At 42.2% G+C, this 23,873-nt stretch overlaps 1 protein-coding gene across 1 annotated transcript in view; it reads right to left on the bottom strand.

The window, feature by feature from the left end:
- The window catches only part of PLXNC1 (plexin C1), a 71,076-nt gene extending 49,162 nt beyond the window's left edge, over positions 1-21,914 (bottom strand). The window contains exons 1-5 of the mRNA XM_065670449.1: positions 20,953-21,914; positions 10,244-10,366; positions 8,378-8,512; positions 6,267-6,367; positions 815-929 (exon numbers count right to left, since the gene is read on the bottom strand). Of these exons, the coding sequence (XP_065526521.1) occupies positions 815-929; positions 6,267-6,367; positions 8,378-8,512; positions 10,244-10,366; positions 20,953-21,903 (1,425 nt within the window). The 5' untranslated portion in view covers positions 21,904-21,914. The remainder of the gene's footprint in view (positions 1-814; positions 930-6,266; positions 6,368-8,377; positions 8,513-10,243; positions 10,367-20,952) is intronic.
- Between the last annotated feature and the right edge of the window lie 1,959 nt (positions 21,915-23,873).

Below are 23,873 nucleotides of genomic sequence, written 5' to 3'. Positions count from 1 at the left end.
ATGGATCTGTAAGGTATACTAGGGGAGCAATCTGGAACAATTTGGGATTTTAAACCAAGAATTTTGCTATAACAGCTTTATATAACAGCATTACAACAGCATTATATATAACAGCATTATATGCTGCTATAGTCCTTTGGAAATATTTGAGCCAGAATATACAAATCCTCACAGAGAGACAACGTTTGCATCCATAACCAAAGTGCACTTAATTACAAAAAAGAATTCGACTTGTAATGAATTATCCTTTGTTTCTGGCTGAGAGCGTTTTACAAATATGATCACATTAGTGCATTCAATCAGGAAACCAGAAACAATAGCATGCAGATTAAGTGGCCAGTCACAATACTTGATAATCAAACACTCAAGGCTGTGTGCGCTGTGAACAGATACTGAGTAAATACTAATACTGAGCACTTAAAGACGCATTTGTGTGAGCATATGTGTCCCAGTGAATGCTTTGTAACTTGTTACAAAGCCCAAAACTTACATAATGCACTTGATATATTGTCACTGGAAATATTAAAATAGCTGACAAGTGATATAATGGAAATGTTGCCTTTGTCAGCAGGGTGAATTTTTGACTTAACATTATGAAGTATAGCTTCAGGATACATTTTATACAAGAGGATGAAAACATCTATCTGATTGACACATTCAACTTACTGGGATTTCCAATACATTTGCCAATTGTCCAGACAAGAGAGACTAATATATGGAACATGGTGACAAAAGAAGGGAAGCTGCAAAAAGTGACAAAATGACATATTTTAAGTCATAATAAACAAACATGCATAAAACTGGGTGTACATACCTGATTTCTGGCAGGGAAACTTAGCTGGATTTTCAGATCTTTATCAGGTGCATATGAAATGTTATACCAACCCTTTATGCTGTTTGAACGTGTACAATTTTCTTTCAATGTGCACCTAAAAGTATACATAAAATTATATGTAATTTTCCTCCTTATATGTATTATATGTGTATATATGTATATATACATACGTATATATGTATACTATATATTATATGTATTATATGTAATTTTCCTCCTTATCATGGCTTTGACTTCAAATACTGTACTTTAACTTATTTAACAATATAGATTTTTTACACAAACACTATTGAGTTTTTTACACAAACGCTATTGATTTTTTACAGGAATATGGTTATAAGCACAAAAAGCTTCAGGAAAACAATCAGTAAAATCTGCTTATCAAAAGAAATTACAATGCATTGATATATGCTTTAGGGTCCTGATTAAGCCAATGGGACTCAAACAAATATTAGATGCCTGGCCAGCAACTGTGGGCTTCATAGCCTAGGATGGAATTCATAAACCCCAACCTGATTGCTCCATTGTACAGTTCCAGATGTGACCCACGCCAGTTCCCTCTATACTCAGTGGGAAGAAATATGCTCTTTCAGGGTGCAATTCACATATCTTATTTTAGACATTCATTCAAAATGAAATTAATCATACTATAGAAACCGCTTTTTCTCTCCAATGAGTATGAGAGGAGATGGGAGTGAAGCTCAGATGTAGAGCTATGCAATGAATGTGCATAGTTGATGAGATACATCCCCCTTCCTAATCCACTCTGTCGCCCACTGAACTGAATGATAATCTCTCCCTTTTATGTCAGTGCACTTGGTTACAAAACACCAAATTTGAAAAGGCAGTTCAAAATAGATCTCTCTGTCTTCAAGAATAAAATCCATTCCAGAAGTAGGATGACACAAAGTAAATAATAATGTTAGAGATGCCAAATTGCAGGAAACAGAAACTACACAACAAAATTAAGGAAGAATGAGGAAACACTGCAATACACAAGTAATATAAAGACTACACACATTAATAACATGATAAGCAAAGGAGAACACAGGCATACAAATTCTGAAATCACTGAGTTTGAAAGGTGAATCCTTAAAATACTATCTGCGGTGTTCACTAACTGTGTACAATTTATGAAGAATCCATAGATTAACTGCAAGTAACTTCATATAGCTAGCAACTAAAGACAAGTTAAGTGCTAACTACATGTACCTTACTATCTTAAATACTAAGCTTGAATAATTATAAATGTAACATTTAATATTGTTTTATTACTACTACTTTTCTACCAAACACAGAAGAACGTATAGCTTCAGTCATGTGATCAGTAACATGCACTTTAATGAACTATTCCTTCATTCAAAAATAGAAAGGAGTACACATTTGCAAAGCATGGGCCTTTTTCATGAGGAGCTCACTGTATAAAGGAATTTCACAAACAATGAGTTTTCTCTCCAGAAGGAACAACACAAGAATGACTTTCAAGAAAAATATCTACCTCTTTCCAAAATGCCTGAAATAACCCCACAAACTATAGAAACCATAAAGCCATCTTCTCTGTAGACCACGATGTTGGCAACTGGAATGAAGTTAAGCACAAGGTCACTTCCTGGCAGGGCTTTGCATCTGAATACATTCAGATCATAAACTATACTGTAAGAAATTTAGACTATGCCTTACATATTTCAAACAGTCTCAACTAGGATGAATTTCAGTCTCTTATCTCTCTTCATGTTACTGAGATCACAAAGGTCCATCAACACTACAGTTTAAGAACCACAGAAGATGGGATCTGTAGTCAACAGCTGTGCAGAAACCAGATGCTTGGATATGTACAGGTAGGTAACTCTCATTGGCAATGACACATAGGAAAGAGACATCCTACAGTTTCTGACAGGCCGAGAATGGTGATATTGTGGATGCAAGGCAACACACTTAAAATACTTGGAACTAAACAAGTGTACGCATTTCAATGACACTAATACTAAAATATTAAAAAAGAAAACGATGCATGAAGCTGAATATGTAAAACTGTCCTAGGACAAAGTTATTTGCTGCCTTAGACTGCCTGAGGGAAATGAATTTGTTTCCCTCAGTCTACAATGAATAATCTATATGGCTAGAAAAGTAATGCCACCCAGGACGCAGGGTCATGCTTGTCTTCATACCAGGAAAAATGTGCCTTTTGTTGCTCTAAAAGCTGACCTTTAACAATCGAACAATATGCTCTGGAGAACGACCATTTCATAGGAAGCAGTCACAAAGGGAGCAGTAGAGTATCTGATGCCCCTCAGTATAAGTTCTTGCAATAACCTTGCGCAGGCCAAGAATAATATGAATTCCATTCACCTAAAGATGAGATTATTTTATTATTTCCTTATTTTTAGACAACTGACACTGTTTGCAAGCACACTGGAATGAATATAACAGGTAAATATTATTTGAGAACCACATGGTTCTGAAAATTAACATACGGACTCAGACAACTGCTAAGTCTGGCTTTCCTGAAAACCTGGACTGGACCGGACTGTATAGAAGTATGAAGGTATGAAATCCTATGATCAGATTTCAGACATACATAGATATGTATACAGTGAAAAGCAGAGTCAAGATGTTTTTTAACCTTTCACAGCAAGCTAGTTCTTTATACAGCTAAGGATTCCTCTTCACAATTGGGATTGAGTTCCTTTTATTTTGATAACACAATACCTATGCATACCAGTTCATTCATATTTACTTAAGACTCTGCTTCACTAATCTTGTATTAACTACATAGCCTACTGAGTTTGCCCTGTCTGCCCTTCTAAAGCATACTGATTTCCTCATGGAATGAGAATACAGCTTCAAGAAAAGATTTGGCTTCCTTTTTCAGGGTGCCAGCCCCTGAATAAAGTCCACAGATGTCATGCACACTGACCAAATTCAAAAGTGGGTCTGGTCATAGCAGATAACTGAGGCGTATCACGTTATTTCCATATGGAAAATAAATGTAAAGCACCAGTGCTTTGTATTGGAATAACTTCAGCATACTTTAGGTAAATCTGATTCATCTGGAGAAAACCTATAAACATTGAGAGGAATCACACAATGCTATGAATAATTGTTTTGAATGATTGTAAGTGAAAAAAAGAATTTATATAGTTGTCCCTATGGAAGAAAGAGTAGAAATAGGAACAGTAGAAACATTTTGTTTCATTTTGTTTTCACTTGCAGTAAGATGTGTAGATTTTTTCATCAAAATACTGGATTTGTATTGACGCAGTCTTTAAAATCAAGCACTTCTGGGAAGTTTGATTTAAAAAATGGAGTGCATATTTAATATAAAATTTATTTCCCATTAAAGTGCAAAACATATCATTGATCTCAAAATTATTGCAGAATATATTGCTTTAGTGGACATGGATGGATATGTTTAATTAAAATATTGTCTAAACCCATGTCTTCTTTTTCTAAAGCTTCACTCAGTGCTCTCTCTTCACAAAACCAAACATTTAATGATGCCAAGTACTTCAGAGTGAAAAATTACGTGGGTGTTGAACAAGGTTCATATTATAGTATTTTTTTTTTTTTTTCAAAAGAATAAATTGTTTCTATTTCAACCAGATGGAAACTTTTGGTGATTCCCCTCATAACAGGGGATTTACTGACTAATAACTGTTATTCACAACTCTTTATAAGGTAACGAAAAAGTCAGCACTGTAACATATACAGTTTCTAACAAAGTAGCAAAAAAAGAGTTTGAAGAAAAGACATTACAGAATACTCTCCTCTAGTAACTAATTTTGCAAACACAAAAAAATAACCAAAACGACATAAACACTGAAACAAACCAAAATCATAGAATCATAAAATGGTTTGGGTTGGAAGGGACTTTAAAGACCATATAGTTCCAAGCCCCCTGCCATGAGCAGGGACATCTTCCACTAGACCAGGTTGCTCAAAGCCCCATTCAAGCTGGCCCTGAACACTTCCAAAATGGGGCATATTAACTTTCTAAAAGAAGGCTACTAGTGGATTTCCTCAAAAATCAATCTTACAACCACTTTTGTTTAATGTTTTAATCACTGATAAGCTGACATTAAAGAAAGTTTACACTGTTGACATCTGATGATGATACAAAATCGGGAACATTACCATGCAGAGGAAGATGAGAATCACAGAAAAACTTGGATAACCTTGAAATGGGATGACATATCAAAGTATAAAGTACAAGAACATGCACCTAGAGCAATAAAAATCTCACAGCCCATATGTGTTATAGAGTGGAAACTCATCAGTTGGAAAGAAAACAAAGAAAGAGAATGACCTGGGGCATTATTTGATGATGGATGACTGTGGCCCATCAATGTGATGCTGTCATGAAAAAGATGTTTGTAATCCAAGGACACAGTAAGGTGTCTCCTGGACAGACTGATTAAACACCTTTGAGCAGAGCACAGCTGATATCTCTTCTGGAATACTATGATAATTAGTTCTGGCCATCTTTATCTTAAAAGGTTGCATGAACTTCACAGAAGGGCTACTGAAGTGGAGTTAAGAAAAGAGAATCTTATGTGAAAAGATACTAGTGACGTTAGCTGCTTCAGCACACCAGAACAGAACTGAAAAAAGAGACTGCTTCCGCAATAACAGAGGAGGTGTGAGGGAGGGGGGATCACATATTTTAGCCAAGGCAATGTGAGCACCAGAACAAATGAGTGTAACCTGTCCATGAACTTACACATAATGAAACAGAGCAGACAGATTTTAACCAGCAGGAAAATGAGACTCTCAGCCACACAACCAGGTCAGGGAGGACAAAAAGCCTATCTAAATTTAGGATTAGTTTATGAATAAGTTTACATAATGTGGTTGCTTGCAATTGCAAGACCAGGCTTGATGACCCAGGAATTTCTTCAGTCCAGACCAAAAACATACAACAGCTTTCAAACCTGCTTCAAAGAAAGCAGCAAAACCAATGACTCAAATCTGGGGATGAAATGTTTAGAAAGAAAGTCTCCTCCGGCCTAAACCAAAGACAGTGATTCCAAAGCAAGGAACTATGAATACTGAAGACAACTGAGCGCTCTTTCCCCATTCACCCATGCAAGTTGCTCCCAGCTATTAAGATATTTCAAGCACGAGTACAGAATTTTATCTATCAACCTGGAAAGTAAAACCAGCTGTTCTATAAACAAAGTAATTTCTTCTTCTTAGCCCAACATATATTCCATGATTAGGTCTCAAAAATTTGAGGGTTAACATGGTTGTTAAAAGGTGCAGAGCTCCCTTTCACATGACAATAAAGTGTCTTACATTTATGGCTATAACGGATTCCATAAAAACTCACTAGATATATAATCCTGACGCTGAATAGCCCCAAGGCAGCCAAAATGTACACTGACTGATAATTCATTCCTCTTATATGAAAGTCTAAAATACAAAAAAATACCTTTGAGTCAAAGAACACCACCCACAGTACGGATCCTTTACAGATAAGCATTCTTGCTCGGAAATATATCTACTGCAATTTGCAACTGGTATTCTTCTCACCTAAAACCAAAGAATGCAGTAACACACTGAATTAAAATAGCCTCCATAAACCAGGAAATTGAGGGTTACCATTAAAAATTTGACAGCAACCAAGCACAATCCCGCTGGGGAAGTTTCCCTATGGACTCCCCTCTGTCAGAAGACCTTTGGATAGAAATATGCAGCCTATTTTACACACGCTGTATTTTGCCATCAGATGATGAAACACTTCTGATAATGACAGTTTGGTTCTATTACTCAAAGGCCAGCATGGACAGATTAATGCAAGAAAGATTGATTAGCATAGTGAATTATAGATAACAATAGAAAAGAGGTATATTTTACAAATGATGCTTTGCTTAGCAGAACACCATTTTCCTCTCATCAAAACTGAGATTTTTAAATGACTGATGAAGGTGCATCCAAAAATGCATGCACAAAACAAAATGCATCTGTGTTTGCATCACCATGTCAGGTTCCTGCATGTGCACACTAGAACAAACACATGCAACTACTTAGCATGCATGAAAATGCCATTTCAATAAATAAATGTAGATAATTGCAGCTATATTGTATGTAGCTATACTTGTACATTCAGCTTGAATATCCTAGCCAGCCATTTTCAGAAAAGGAAAGGAAAAAGAAAAAGAGAAAGCTGATTACAAATATTGAATACAAATACAAATAATGTTATTAATCACAACATTAATCAATGATCTTCAAAAAACATTCCTTATTCAAACCTTTTTTTTTTACAAACTTGCAAGAATTAAAGTTCCTACTGTTTGAAACAGCAACGAGGATACATGGCTTTCTGCAAAACTATATTTACTGGGTTTTTCAGCTGTATCTTGTAAAATTCAATTTATCTGAAGGCATGTGAGATGACCAGTTCAGAAACCAGCCAACATCATAGACTACTAGCAAGTTAACGGAGACAGTGTAGAACCCTTATTTAAGCTCCAAGAGATGATCAGAGAGGCATTTATTCCTAAAAGCTGTTGTTCCTCTGTAACTCCTTTACCAAAGCTATAGAAAATGAAAGTCGTTACTTTGAATATCTACATACACTTCTGACTGAAATTTTGATTCCTTCTGCACTTTTGATGAACAGGTTATTTCAGTCAGGAGTTCTCCTACCAACTTACCCACTCATACAGCATGTTAAAATGCTATGTTCACTGATGGAAAAGGGATTTAACTGTAAACGAAGGTAACCAAGTGCTGGGTAAAATCCTGTCCAGCTAAGATGGACAGACAAACCTTATGTTTCCACTGCCATCTTCCCCGCTGCCGGTGAGACAAAGGAATATGCTGAGTTGATACTCAGTAGCCCTGATGCAGGACAAGCAGCAACAACTGCACCAGCTCCTGCGAGCAGCTCTCTGCTTAACATGCAGCTCTGACATGCTTGCTCACATGCAGTAGCTCCAGTGATTGCTGAACTCCTTGGCCTCACTATGCATAGACATTAATCACTTCTGATTGTGGTTTGGTTTTGTTTTAAAATCTAGGCCTAACTGAAGATGATAGGAATATTATCACTGATTGCAGCAGAACTAAAACTTCAAGACTAAAGAAATAATCTCATCTCAAATTAAGAGATTTCTCCACATTAACAACTCCGTAATTGACCTAGCATACCCTGACCTGCCAATACTTCATTGCTAATTCAGAGGAACTCTATTTCCAAAGAGTCTACAAGTTTTGTTTGTTACTCCTAGCTTGATTCTGCATGATGCCTCCAGGAAAAAAGAGAAACAAAGACTCTCTCAACAGAACGACATATTAAGCATGAATTAAGGGTGTTTCTGGATCAGTGGGCAGCAAAATACAGCTATTCAGCTATTCTGAGTTCTGCAGAAGTGCAGCCCAAACTTAGATAAAATAAACAGATAGTAAAGTTAGAAACTGTAGTTTGGATATTTTAAGGTCTAACTGACCCAAACTGATATCTCATTCATAAAGTGACAGAAATCCTTAAAGCAGCAGTTAGCTTGAATTTATTATTTAATTTAATACTGTGCTTACCTTATTGGCAGAGGACAGATAGATGTAGTTGTTATCTACTGGATCAAGTCGAAGTTTGGGGAAAACGGAGGTTTCTTCCTTAATTTCATATAAAATCTCTGGGCAATTAGATTCCATATCCTCATTAAGAATAGCCTGAAACACATCAAATCAAATTATTGAAAAGTCCTTTTACTGATCAGTCGGCATGTTAAACAAAAGCATAACTTCAGCTACATCAAAGCTTCTGAGGTGATTTCCTGTGCACTGATTCAATTCACCTACTGCACTGGCTTTCACGCTGCAGAAAGATGGACGAAAAGACCACCACAATGGATTTTCAACCAGATCCATGCTAGACACATTTTGCACTGAATCTGGCACTGGTTTAGTATATGAAATATCACTTCCACTGAGTATATTCTTGATTGATGAGGAAACTCAAGGCAGAAGATACGCCTATATCCCAGTCATAATGTGCTACATACTCCTACGAATGGAGAAGAACGTATTAGCCTTAATGAAACAAATTAACATCCAGAGACCCATAATATAAAGAGGAACTTACACATGTTACTGACAACTGTCTCCAGGACAGAATGTTCTTTGTGGCTTCTGTGAATATACATCTGAGGTGGTATTTCTTTTTCTTACCTTGCCCAACTCTACAGGTTTCTACCACTGTTTGCATAGAATTCAAGAGAACCAGAAACTCAGAAAATTTATTTTGCAAGATAATAAGCACACCAACATTGATAGAAGGTTTTCCATAAACACCACTAAACAAGGGAGATATGTTCATGACCTCTATGGTGTTAAGGAGACATGGAAAACTTCCATTTAGAACAGAATCATAGAATCATAGAATAGTTAGGGTTGGAAAGGACCCTAAGATCACCCAGTTCCAACCCCCCTGCCATGGGCAGGGACACCTCACACTAAACCATGTCACCCAAGGTTCTGTCCAACCTAGCCCTGAACACTGCCAGGGATGGAGCATTCACAACCTCCCTGGGCAACACATTCCAGTGCCTCACCACCCTAACAGGAAGGAATTTCCTCCTTATATCCAATCTAAACTTCCCCTGTTTAAGTTTTAACCCCTTACCCCTTGTCCTATCACTATAGTCCCTGATGAAAAGTCCCTCCCCAGCATCCTTATAGGCCCCCTTCAGATACTGGAAGGCTGCTATGAGGTCTCCACACAGCCTTCTCTTCTCCATTTTTCATTACGAAAAGCACAATGAAATCAACTGGGCATAAAGCTTTTCAAGCTCTCTATTATATTTTTCTCCAAGTGTCTGCCTATTAAAACCAAAAATTAGAGCCACCTTTTGCAGTGTAGACAGGAAATGCACATTCTCACAAAACCCAGTAAAAAATTAAAGCATGAAAGACATTTGACTGGATGGCTGAAAAGTTTAATAATGAGATTAGATGACTTTCACTTCCAGGTGATTGATTAAAGCCAGAATAGGTCAACTACTCAGAATTAAAGACTTTTTTCTCTAACGGACAGCTATTCACATCATACAGATAGGCTAAAAAACAAATAATATGCTTCCAAAATCTAACAATATTTAATATTTCTCCTGAAAAATCAAAACAAGGAAAGAAACAAAAGACAGTCCATAAATTGACACTGTGGGTACTAGCAGCTGAATGAAATGTTTCAATGAAATTGAAGCAGCATACATAATTGATTCTGAAAGTCAAGTTTGCTCTTCAAGTAACAATACAGCAGTTACTTCACAAAGGAACAAAAAAGAAACAGAGATTCAGGGGACTGTATCTGTTTATAATACAGTGCCTAAACCAGGAAACATTTACCCAGTTGAACACAGAAGCAGTCGATAGAGAAGGGGAGAACCACCACAATCATCTTACCTTCAGTAACTGTCCATCATCTGTACCCAAAAAGAGAACTATCTGATTCAAAACAACCGTGCCATAAACAGCCACTAAACCAGAATGAATCAAGGTAGGTAATTTCTTGATTGATCGTGCCTCCTGAAAATCAGACATAAGAAAAAACTATCACAAAATCATTCATGTATACTGCAAAACATTAAGAAAAAGAATCCCCTGAAAGATTCTCAGAGAACTCAGCTTTAGACAACACTTAGGGTATCATTTTAACTCTGACACAGTTTCGGAGCAACGTATCATTGGAAATGGCACAAGAAATGACTTCTTTTTTTTATACATGGCAACTGGTCACATCTGTGATAAAGATCACACCTACTGCAGCTAAACCACTGACCTCAGTGGGACACAGACTTAGCCTAACAGCGGCAAGTTACTTTGCAATGCAATTTCTCTTTTTTCGAACATAGCCCTTGGGTTAATTCTGAATTGCTAGCTCTTCTCAATGAAGAACTCATCACCTCACTGAACCTACCATGAAGGCTACAGATACACTCAGTAATCACTTTTAAAGGCATGCAAATAAACTGAAGAAAGGAGCCACTTCAAGCACACAGACATTTGTGTGTGTGTGCATGTAAAAAAATGCTGAGCTTCATCCTCTCCTTTCTGGTTTCCAAATTTACACTAAAAGAAGTTGAGACTTGTGTATTACATCAACATAAAATTTAGATAAAGCAGTATAAAGTTCATGTCAGGGAGATTATAAATGTACTTGTGTAAACTTTAAAATCAACATGTTACCTACAATTCTCCATCCAAGCTGGAGGAAGTAAAGTGGCAAACACACGTAAGCAGCTCATGAAAGAAAACATTGCGCAGGAAATCTCTGAATCTTGTGGAAGGAAAAACAAACCAAATAACCCCGACTGCAGATGAACGAAAGATGATTGCTGAAAGGGAGCCCTGATGTGTGAGAATAAGGTCATTTGCCAGGTGAGAGGTGGTCTCTGCCACAAACTCCCTACAAGCCAAAGTATTTCTCTAACAAGCAGTAACTCAGCTCTGCAATCCTCTAATTGCTTTAAGTCAATCTCTATGGCAGATACTGCCAAAAGGGTGATACCACCTGCTCTCCAAACAGGTTCAATCCCAGACAACTTTACTTCCCCTTCCCTTCTATTAGTATAATGCTTCCCAGTGAGCTAAGGACTAGAGTTAAGGACTGAGTTAAGGGCTAGAGAGTTACCTGTAAGTCCATCTACCTGTGTATCTAAATGTTCATTTGAGCCATTCTCCTCATCACGTGAACATGTGGCTGCACGGGCACCAGTGCTGGTCCAAAGGAGTGTCAGGCATGGAGAGGTGGGAGGCAAGAGCTCAGGTAAGACCAGGTCCTTAGGAAAAAGCCCTGTGGGTCAGCTTACGAAGCCCAGAATCTCAGCCTCAAGGACAGATTTCTAAACCTACAGGAACCCTCTGAGTGTGCAAGAACCTATTTCAATTAAATGCACATGCAAAAAAACCAAGGTATGAGAATGGACCATTAAAACTGACATTTTGCAGAAAGGTGAAGGCATTACTCAAAGTTATGAAGCACATCCATGACACAGTAACAGCTGAATTCAACTGTCTTGCATACTATGATGCTGGCTTAACACCAAAAACTCTCTGCATATAGAAATAGATTTTTTTCTAAACTGTACTCCTAAGTCAATTAAAATCTTTTTCAGTCATCTGAATTATTTTAATTAGCTTGCCAGAACAGCCACTTGGAATAAAAGAAGACTTGATTAACTTTCATATTTAAAGATACTATTTTTTCCATGCAGCAGGAAAAACACACTGGAACTGCCATTTACTGGCACAGAACTTCACTAAAACCCACTTACAAAACTTCAGTACCACGGAGGTCTATTTTAGATATGGGAGGGAAAAAAAGATTGTGAGCATTTCAGGGTGGGAAAAGTTAACTCACTTTTCTATTAGATCAGAAGGTAATAGAATTTCTGCACTGGCACACACAATGAGCCTTCTCTTCCATTAAGGAGTGTGAAGGTGAAGCTGTCAGGCTTTCATTTCCATCAGAATTAGGATTTCTTTTTTCTGCAGTGCACGGTGTAGTAGCGTAAGGAAAACAAACTCCCCCAGGTTCCTTGTGGGCTGTACAATCAGATCACAGAAGAGCAAAGGACTCACCCAGTCTCTGAAAAGCTTTGCTGCCAGATTTTATTTTGACCCACATACTAGTAAAATAACTAGTGTCATATCAGTGCATCCTCCTCATCTGACTGAAGAACCAATACTGACAAGTGTGGAAGCCTCCTCCCCTCATTCTGCTTGCTAGAGGGAGGGTCAATGCAACATTGAGCTAATACAGAAAAGAAGAAGGGGAATTTAGACGGTGGGCAGTCACAACAAAAATTTCCTTCTCGCTTCTGCAACCTATTTCTCTAGCTTGCCCATTCCCTCCAGGGTGCAGCTGCTGCTTCCACCCTTCTGTCACCCCTTTTCCACGTGCATTTATTTTTTTAACAAGCCCTTTACCTCTTCCAATGTGACTAATGGGGTTAGAGCACTGTAGGGCCTTCCCGAGCTTTTTCGTTCACAGTGAAATCCATCCTTAAAATGCATTTACAGTCTAAACTTCCTTTGTACTTGAAGAGTCACTCATCTCCATGATCATCTATCTTCCTATCGTGTAACATTTTCAGGCTCATATTAAACCAAGAAAAGCAAAATAAAATACCATACTCTTCTAGAAGACCTTTCTTTTTTTAACTGTTCAGTTCTACCCTCTGTTCTATTCTATAGTCCCTCAAAATCTTGATGTGCACAGCTAAACCTAGGGATTTCCTGAGTTAACCTACATTTTGCTTTTAAGTTCACTCCACTACACCGTTTTGGTTATTGGCATGAAAGGTATTTATACTCATTTTGCATCTCATTTTCAGATTTATCTCTGTATGATTCCAGCTGCAGCAACCATATCCACACTCCTACTTTCTGTCTTAATTTCTTCCTTATTATTTTACATTGCATGCCTCAAAGGGAAGGGCAGCATTTACAGCTCACAGAGCCCTCATCATATTGCAGCTGGCCAAAAAGTGAAAATAAAGGGTTTGAGCATCAGAGTGAATGAACAGATGCAGCTATACAAAAGGACACTAGACTAGTCAACACTAGAACAATACATACATGTTTTTTCTAGGGGAAAAAACTTCTGGAAGCTCATTCTTGTTTCTTAACTTCACCACCCTTCAACCACCTGCATCAATGATTATTATTATACCAGAAGATAACAAACTTAAATACTGGTGCATGCAGTGAGCCTTTATTAGGGCTAAGGAATGAGGAGATGAACTGGTCCCAGATTTTATTTCCAGGAGGTTTTTAATTTGTGCACTGCATAGCAGGTCTTCACGGACACCTTGCGGAGGCAAGGTCCTGAGCCTCACGATGGAAGACAGGAGGGACAGTCAGAGGCAATGCTTGAGCCAAGATGGAGAGGTTAGAAATTTGTGACTTCCTGTAGCAGCAGAAATGCCCCTTCTCCATTCTCAGATTTAAGTTCATAGAATTGGTAAAGTGTTAAGGGAAGCTTTGAAGTCAACTGAGCTTGAACAAAGCATTAGCAGAGAGCAAGAAGAAGCAATGGGTGACTCTAGTTGGAGGTTCCTTCCCGTGAAAGATGAATACACACATCTGCTAAACAGCCATGCTGTTACAACAGGTTTCCTTTTTTTTGGGGGGGTGGTGGGGGGGGTGTGGAATCCATTACACTGCAGAGACTGACAATGATTTTCCATTCCTTGAACCACTACCCATTGTTGCACATCTACGCAGACACTAAAGACATTGCCTAGTGCACATCAGAACTACAGAGCTCTGGGGGTCTGGGGGCAAAGTGAATGAGACGGGACCCCAAGCTTTGTTAATCCTACAGGGTCAGTGAAAGGTGGCGCTTTTCTGGATTTGCAAACTAGGAAGAACTGACTGGAGATGTAATTACCAATGGCAGCCTTCACTGCAATAACTGTAAAATAACTGAGTTCAGGATCCTGAAGGTGGTGAGAAAAGAACAGCAGAGTACAGAGCTGGAGACCAGGCAGCTTTGTCTTGGAAACAGAAACAAGCAACTAAGGAAGAACTACCTGGACACATAGGAATGGCGTTAGGAAAGCCCAAGCTCACCTGGTTTTGAAGCTGGCAAGGGATGTTATGGGCAACAAGAATTGCTTCTACCACCACCTGAGCAATAAAAGAATAATCAATGAAAATGTGCATCAGCTGCTTAATAGGTCAGGTGATATACTTACAATGGATTCAGACAAGGTTCTGGACTTCACCAGCAAGGTCTTGTGGTCCTCTGAACCCAGAGTTCAAGGAAGAGAGAAAGTACCAGTAGTGGAAGAGGATTAAGCCAGAGATCTCTCAAGAAATCTCAGCTTATGGAAGTGTCAGGGGGGCCACATGGGATCTTTAAAAAGATGCCGAGAGACTGATGACACTGCAAGGCCATTCTCTCATATTTCTAAAGTTGTGGAGATCAGGGGAAGTCTCAAACAACTGAATAAAGGCAAATACTGTACTCATCCTCAAAAAGCCAAGGATAACCTAGGAACTACATACAGGTCAGTCTCACTTCTTCCCTGGAAAAATCACGGAGCAAATCCTCTTGGAGGCTATTTCTGGGCACAAGAAGAAGAAAGTGACTAGGAAAAGCCAGAATGGATTCACAAGGGTAAATCACACCTGATCAATTTGAGGTATTTAAAAGATACGTAGATGTAAGCACTTAGGGACATAGTTTAGTGGTTCACCACCTTCTGTGATGAAATGACTCAATTTGTGGAGGAGGGGAGAACACTGGATGTCATTGACTTTAGCCAGGCTCTTGACACCATTTCCCACAGCATCCTTGTATTCAAGTTGAGATGTTACAGTTTAGACAGTAGGACTACTGGATGCATTGAAAAAAATGGATGGATCATCAGATTCAAAGGCTATTGGTTAATGGTTTGTACTCTACCTAGTCACTGGTTACAAGTGGAGTTCCTCAGGGAACCTATCCTGGGACATGTCTTGCTCAGTATCTTTATTAATGACCTGGAGGAAGACAGTGAAAGCTTCTGGGTTAAGCTTGAATGATACCAAAATGAGTTGATGTGCTTGACTGCAGGGCTGCCATTCAGAGGGACCTAAACAAGCTGGAGAAATGGACCAAGAAGAACCCCAAGAAATTCAACAAGGACAAATGCAAAGTCCTGCACCTGGAATGGTCTAACCCCTTGCGATGGTACAAGCTGAGGAGGTCCTGGAGGGCAGTAGGCTGAATAGGCCAGCCATGCAGCAGCAAAGGTTAACAGCACCCTGAGCTGTATCAAGAGGAGAATACCCAGATTGATCAAGGAAAGCAATTATTCTCCTTTGCCTGGCACATGCTCAATTCTATCTAGGATACTGCACTCAGTTCTTGGACCCTCTGTACAGCACTGATCTTGATAAACTGGATTTCAGCAGCTGGTCACCACGATGATTAGAGCCCAGAGCATCCGCCCTACGAGAACAGGCTGAAAGAACTGGGCTGGTTCAGCATACAGAAGATACAACTTCAGGGGGACCAGAGAAACAGACCCAGGAATAAGCTGCATGCAGGACTAGACATACATAATGGTGCAAACTGGAACAGGGGCAGTTTCTAGTGGACAGGAGATAAAAATACATCACTATGAGGACAATTAAGATGAGAGGTTGTGCAGTCTCCATCCGTGGAAGTTTCAAGATCCAACAGGACAAAGCCCAGAGCAAACTTGCCTGATCTCAGAGCCGACCTTACTTTGAACAGGGGGCTGGAATGGAGGCCTCCTCTGGAGTTCCTTCCAACCTGAAAGACTTGGTGATTCCTAGGAAGCAAATCCTCTGTTCAAGAAGCCCCAGACTCTCAGAAGTTTCCAGTAAGAACACCTGGTGAAGTCAGAAGACTAAAAGCAACTCTTTTTACTGGCAGTGTGCGAATTTACAAGTCCCCTATGGTTTACTCCTCACACTGAACAGGGATGAACTGAAAACTCATTGTAATCAGAACTATTCACTTCAGAAATGTTAACTCTAGAGATCTATCAAACATCAGATGAAATACTAGCCGTCTGGTAATACACAGGAGATGACTTTGCCACTAGAAAATTAATTACAGAATCAATTTTGATACCAAATGATATTTAGAACTCTGTAATTCTTTCCTTAAATAAAAGACCATGAATCATTTTGGAATGAGTTACCACACAAATTCAAATGTCACTCCTGAAAATTAATGGCCGTGATTAAACTGATGTGGCTCTGTTGACTTCAAAATCTCACTTCAGTAGAGGTTTTAACAGCTAAGATTTGTCCTCGGATTCCAAACTAAGCTCAATAAATTAAGGGGCATATACCAACCCACATATTTATCACCCACTGAAAAAAGCAAAAAATGGAAGAACAGACTGTTTCATATCTTTACTTGCATTAAATAGCAGATGAAAATCCAACCAAGACATCTTATCATTTAGTAACTATCACAGCTACTTAGCCTTTGCACATCATAAAATAAACATTTTGATACTAACTACAGCAACAGGTATATGCCTGACACTTTCTTTTCTTTTCTCCCTGAAAAACTGCAGAATCCTTTTCTTCCCATGCGACTTTTTTTAAATGGCAAAACTAATTTCCAGATTTGCCACTGTGGTTAGGTAACATACTACAACTCCCTCCTGCTGACGTCCTCTAATTTGAGCACTTCTCCTACTCATCTGCTTGGCTGTGATCCACAAGATCCTGGGATCTCTGGAAGAGATCTGAGATTCTAGTAGCTCCTCTTCAGACACTGAACAACAGAAGAAAATTTTTCTTAATGTTCACTAGCTACTGAAGCAAGTTCGTGGCAAATTCCAGCATTCCCCCTATGTACTGGTTAAGGAGCTTCAATTTCACAATTGTGATTCACCAAAAACGTTTGTTAGTACTCAGTCAGCTTTATGAAACGAAATGGAGAAGGAGATTTGGCAAATTCACATTTATTAACTAGGGAAATTGCGAGGAAGATGCGCTTATGTACATGCAGGTTGTACTAGAGAGTCCATTAATGCCTACACCTCAACAATGTGGGTATGTAGATATACTCAAACTAAGAGATATGTGGAACAGAGGAAAACAAATTGAACATGAATCCACAAAATGTTTTCAAAGTAGTTTCATCTAAGACACCATCTGCTTCGTGCTAGTTAGGGATCACGTCTCTGGGAATCCAGTACTCTCTATGTCCAGAAGAAACACATCCAACTAGGACAAAATGCTTTCTTCACACTACTGCATGAAACAGAATTAGCTAGCTCTCACAGGGAGCAACTCCACAGAATTTGTAGCAGTCACATACTTTTGATAAAGGTGGTAATCAAGAATCTTAATAACAAATTTTCAACAACAGATGCAAATATAGCACTAAAACTTCACGCAACTGTCAACTCCGGCCTAAGCAGCAATGAGAGGCTAAGGAGATTACGCACCTACAATAAGTTCCTACAGGATGCGGAGCAATTTGGTTCCAATCCAATGAGGTACTCAAATTCATGCTTAACTTTAAATGCATGGGCATGAAGATGATGGAACTACTTATATGCTTAATGTTAAATATGCCTTTAAGTGCTTTATTGGGTTAGGGCCAGAAAGCTCAGTATCTTACAGGCATGAGTTTGGAGTAGAACATACAGCAGTAGTGTAGCAGGGAATTTAGGACCACAGATACCTCGGGCTAAGTCCCTCTTGCACTGTACTATTGAGAAGCATAGCGCCAACACCCAGTGCCAACACAGTGCAAATACAAGCAGCTGTGTGAGCACAGACAGGTAGAGGATGTCGTGCCTAAAGGTAATCAGAATAATTACAGAAGTCGGAAGAATGACATCAGAAGGAAAACAAAGTGCCACTACTCTCTAATGTATATTCTGACTACACACTGTATTCCTGCAGTGAAAAACGTGTATTTTCAATTCCTACATAAACTGACGGACCATGTCTGCGATCTGTGTACTTCATCACATCATCTGAGCTCCAGAATTCAAGTGTACCCAGCAAAGAAGGAAAAGACCCACAGCAACCTACAACACATGGCGTCTGAAATGCAAAAGTCAGGCTGACATTCAGCATGGTCCACCCACCACAAACACTGTACAGGTCTTACACCCTAGGCAATCATAGCACTGCAACACATTCATTTGGTCAGTCTCAACACTGTTGTTAAAAGACTGGACTTTAAAGTTCAGTACTGTTCCTTGCTGCTATTCCTACAATGTACTCATGACAGCTCCGTGCTATAAGGCACTCCTTTCTAGCCAGAGCCACTGCTGGCTACTACACACACTTTGTCCACAAGCTGCACACTGACAGAGATGTGCTGCACACCATCCTCCTGCCGGTTCTGAAGCCTACATGCTTCTGAGTCCAAAAAGAACATGTTCCACATTTGCACGGACTCCCATGATTTGGTGAGAGACAGTAGAAGAATCTGGTCTAAACAACCCAGAAGCAGCAGCATATGGGCCTGTCATCTCCAAACTTACTCTGCAATAGCCTAGCCTAACCTTCTGTAGTATGAAAAACATTAAAGCTGAACTACATGCATTTATTTCTATGTTTATACACCATAAGCACATATAATTAGCTTAAAAAGGAACCTAATTAGCCATATAATGTTATAGGCCATATTACTACACAACACCCAGATGTCCTGCTATCTTACAAAATCTATCTTCCCTGTCAGTGGTAAACTGTATTTATTGTGCCAAAATATCATGATTAATAACATCACCATAGTTAGGGACATAATGTTAAGCAAACAATCCTTTTAATCACCTTTACAGTTTAATCACCTTTACATCAGCACTGTACCCAAATATAATTTACATTTCCAGGAAGGGCGAGCCTTTTGGGACATGAAAGTAATTCTGGAGTTACAGGAGTCTGATCTGAATCAAACTAATCCATAAGCAAGTGGATTGTTGATTTTTCATATTCAGGCATTGGGAGGCAATAGGGATGAGGGGCTGAGAGGAACACTGGTCAAACACAGAAACACCCACCTTACCTTTACCTGCATTTACTGTATGAAATCCACGAGAGTCTTCTGGTTTTTATTTTTTGGTTTGCAAGCTCAGAAAGCACCTCCTGAAGAAACTCCATGAGTAATAAGGAACAAATAATGAAAACTAAAAATCCAGTCAGCAGATAGGTATTTTGGGGTAAGGATGAGACTTCAAATTCATTCAGTAAGCCTGCCTTGTGAGAGCTTGTAAACCATGCAGTAAGCTATAAACTGGCATCGGAAATCAAAGGTTTGGCTCCAGCTCTGTTGTAAGAGTTTCATTATTTACTTCAGCACAGTTGTTTCACCCACATACGGGGTTCTCATTTATAACTATGTCCTCTAACACTGGCAATAGTCTCGCAGCTCAGTAGGAAGATGAGCACAACGAATCACACGTGCCCTCCTGTCGTCTGCATTCGGAAGAATCTCAGCACTGTGCTCTGCTATGGGATAGGTTTGGGAAGCCAAGGAGTGACAGTACACCTACTGCATGTCTTCCACAGAGTTTTCAATAAACTCCCATTGTAACACAGCAAGGATTCAGGCGTTAAGCTGCAAAGTGCCTTAATGGTGGGGGAACCTCAAAAGGCCAGGGCTTGCTTTATGATGGCTTGCTCGACCCCCTGCCATTCTCCCTGACACTTTCCAGTACTGCTCCTTCAGCCACAGCTCTGAGAAGACTTCTGAGCATGACTTAAAAGCACAGGCAGGCCTTGCAAGAGCACTTTCTTTGCCTGAATCATATTTTTAGCTTACTGAATTTAATTTTTAGTTCATTTCTTTACTATTTACCAAGGCCACAGCAAAGCCGGTAGCCTTACCCACCCTGCCCTCCATGTGCCCAGCTCTCCCTCAAAAAGAGGAAGGAGTTGAAAGAGTGTTACAGAAGTAGGTGACATGGGGATCTCCATGTGATATCACTGCCTGGGAAAATGTAACCACAACAACAACAAAGATCTATTGCCTACTGCTGCCTGCTGTGCATATGGGTTTGGGGAAGGGGGTGGCTGCAAGCCCTCTTGAGCAAGGCCAATCCTGGGAGGTTTGGGAAACACCTACCACCAAACAAGCAACCATAAATAACTAGTGAGCAAGGGGGATAACAATACACACAGCTCAGTGCACCGGAGTCAATTTGATGGGCTTTTTTTCATTTCTGATGTAGCTGCAATGACACGAGATGTGTCACCCTACCTACAGAATAAGGTAGGAAATGTTTCATCTAGCCTATATGAAAAATACAGTGAAGTAAAACTAATCATTGCCAGAAAAAGGCACATGGAATGGTGAGCCTGAGACTCAGGCCCAGCTCAGGATGCCCTCAGGTGTTCCCTCAGACATGTCTTTCCCAAGATGTAGGTGGGAATGACATGCCAGGATCTGCTAAGGGGTAAGATTTACAGAAACAGTGCTCGAGAAATCACTAGGGCTGATGGAACCAGGGCCGATATGACAAACCTGTTGCAGCTCTGAAGTTCCCCAATGAACTTCATGTGCCTTCAGGTCAGAGACACCCAATGACTCATGCACAGTGACACCAGCCACAATAACAGCATTAACCACGGCGTGCAGGACAAACGCTTAGCAAAACGATGCCCAGACTTACACAGCTATTCCCATTCATGACAAAGTGCGTGGACGCGCAGGCTTGCTCCTTCATCTCCTCCATCCCAAAGATGCAGACAGCAGTGGCGTTCCAGGCCTTGGCGTCCTGTTTGTAGAGGAAAACACCAATCCACCAGCCCCGCTCGCCCTGGCGGACGAGGCTGGAGGAAACAATGAGAGTCCTGCACCCGCAGTCCAAATACACATGCCCTTGCAAAGTAAGGCCACCCTCTGAGGGGCGCAGCTGGCGCAGGACAGCCATACTCGGTGGCTCTGTGCTGTTGCCTGCCCTGGCCTTCAAGGTATAGTACGGAAAGAAGAGGTGGTCCCCCCACTGGAGAGCGTCAACAAAGTGCAAAGGCTCGTCCTTGCGCTTGATGATGCCCAGCTCCTCCTTGGACTCCAGGTTGTTCATGCTGCGCACCGTAATGACAGTCGCCTTGTCCGACTGGGAGGGCTCGCAGCCCAGATAGTTCCCATAGCTGCCAGTCGAGTAGGTGGCCGCCACTGCCAGGTACCAGGCGCCAGCCAGCTGGAAGACGACTCCAGCGGTGGAGCCGTCGGGCAGGCAGCTGACCACCTCGCTGCGGTTGAAGCGCTGTCGGTAGGCCGGCTGCTCCCACACCTCACACGTGCCATCCTTCTGGGTCCAGCCAGCCAGCAGGACACCCTTCCCGCCGGCCTCCACGTAGGGCAGCAGCAGGTTGCTGCGCATGCCGGGGGGCTCCCCGCAGACCTGCCCCGCCGCCGCCGGCACCACGCGGTGGCGGAGCCGCAGCTCGGGCCGCAGCTCGTAGAGGCAGCTGCCGCCCGCCACCAGCACGCCGCCGCTGCTCACCTCGATGTTGTCGATGGGGGCCCCCGGCAGCTCGAAGCTCTGGGGGCCGCCGGCGCCCGCCAGCGCCGCCAGCAGGGGCAGCGCCCAGCTGAGGGCGGGCGGCGCCGCCGCCATGGGCGCGGGCTCGGCTCGGTGCCGCGGGGCGCCTCAGGCGGCAGCGGGCGGCGGGCGCCGCTGCGCCATGCTGCGCGGAGGGGGCCGGGCGCGCTGCCGCCGCTGCCGCCGCCGCTCCCTCCGCCGCGGCCGGGCTGCGCGCGGGCGGGGAGTTCCTCTTTCGGGGCGGGGAGGAGGAGGGGGTGCCTGCACGGGAGAGGTGGGCCGGGCTCCTCCGGGAGGGCTGCCCAGCCACCTCGCCGCCGTGCGCCGCCGCTGCCCCTCCGCCCCCGGCCCCGCCGGCCCGCCTCGCCGGGGACGATGGGCGGCGGCGGCGGGGGCGCGGCGGGAGCCCACCTCGGCACCCGGACACTGCGGGGGTCGCGGCGGGGGGCGGCTCCTTCGCCGCGACGTGGCGGGACGCGGAAGGGGGCGAGAGGCGCCTCGCCTCGCTGCTCGCCGGGGCGGCACCCCCTCTGCGCGCCTCCCGCCGCCGCCCGGTCCCACACGGGGACCCCTCCGGGGCAGGGCGGCTCCTGCGCGCCGCGCTCTGCCTCGCTCCTGTGAGAGCGTGCGGGCAGCGCGGCCGGGGGAAGGAGGGTGCTGAGCGGGGCCGGCCTGCGGGCCGGTGGGCGCGGGGTGTAGGCGCAGGGGCAGGCGCTGCTGATGTGCACGCTGCACGCCCGGCATCCCGGCTGTGTCCCTCGGTACTCTGCTCCGCTGTCCTGCTGAACAGCAGCCCCGCGGCGCGGTCGGTCGCCGCTAGCGTGAGCGGGAAGAGTGAGGTGCCGGAGCCCTGCTTAGAAATCTCATGGCCTGAGGTAGAACAAAGGCTGTAGGCTTTCTCCCCGAGTTCAGCAGGGCAGACAAAAAGCCCAGCCCTCTCCAGCTGTGCTGCAGCGAGATGGACGCCCAGCCAAAGCGCGCTGCGGGACAGGTCGGGCTGTGTTGAATGGCGCAACCCGTTTACTGTATTTCCCACTGGGCCGTTGCCGGTACAGGCTCAACAAAACGAGAAGTACAGGCGGCATGCTCAGCTGCCGGTAAATTACTGTTTTGCTGAATTTTAAATGAAAACGTGGGTCTGTGAAAGGTGGCAAAGATGCACTTTAGTGTTCTCTCTTGGGTACCTCTGGGAACTCTGAGGATGGGCACAGAGCCCACTGCCACTCTTACTGAGAAGAGGGCGTAATGCTCAAAACTGAGAGGCCATCTGACCCTCCATTTGCACTGCTTTTATCTTAAAGTAGCTTTGCAGCGGGAATAAGTGGAACTGTAAAAACTAGAACAAAAGTAACCTCTGTCTAACTTGAGTCAAGCACATTTTCAAGTAGGAAGTGCAATGTAGTTAGCAAATTTTTTATTATCCTTCTCCATTGCTGAACCCAGCAGGGGTTATTGTGCAAGAATTGGTGGCTGCTCTGGTCAGGAAAAATATTTGACCGTCTTGCAGCAATAAGCATCTAGGACAAGTATTACCATGAAATTCAGAGCCCTTCCCCATCCGTCTCTTGTACAGTGTTTAAAAATGCATCCAAGATCTGCAAAATGTAACAGAGGATGTGGAACAGAATCTTTGCACAATTTTACTTCTCGTCAGATGTGAAGAGATGCTCTACGTACTAACAAACACTGCCTGTAGCTCCCTGTGCAGGACTGAACTTCTGGTCAACATGTAAGCAAAGTAAATCCTCATGCCAAAAGAGATTGCCTACAAAAATGCAATTTATACAGCTTTGCAAAGGAGGCTGAACATGTCACACTGGAGTGCATTATACACTACCTTGCCTTCTAGTTGCTTTTCAGTACAGGTACAAAGCTCTCTGTGATCTACATCTTGCTCATAACCCATAAGGCTAACCAAGAAAATATACCAGCCTCCTGCAAAACTCTATGGTCTTGACCACAGAGCATGTCCAGCAATAGGTCTTCTTCTAGATACATTCTTCCCTTTGCAAACTCCTCAAGCTCTGCATCTCTTGGCTTTCAGG

The sequence above is a fragment of the Lathamus discolor genome, chromosome 1 (assembly GCF_037157495.1).
Source record: "Lathamus discolor isolate bLatDis1 chromosome 1, bLatDis1.hap1, whole genome shotgun sequence".
NCBI lineage: Eukaryota > Metazoa > Chordata > Aves > Psittaciformes > Psittacidae > Lathamus > Lathamus discolor.
The sequence above is the reverse complement of the archived record's forward strand: the minus strand, read 5'-3'. Positions and strand labels throughout refer to the sequence as shown.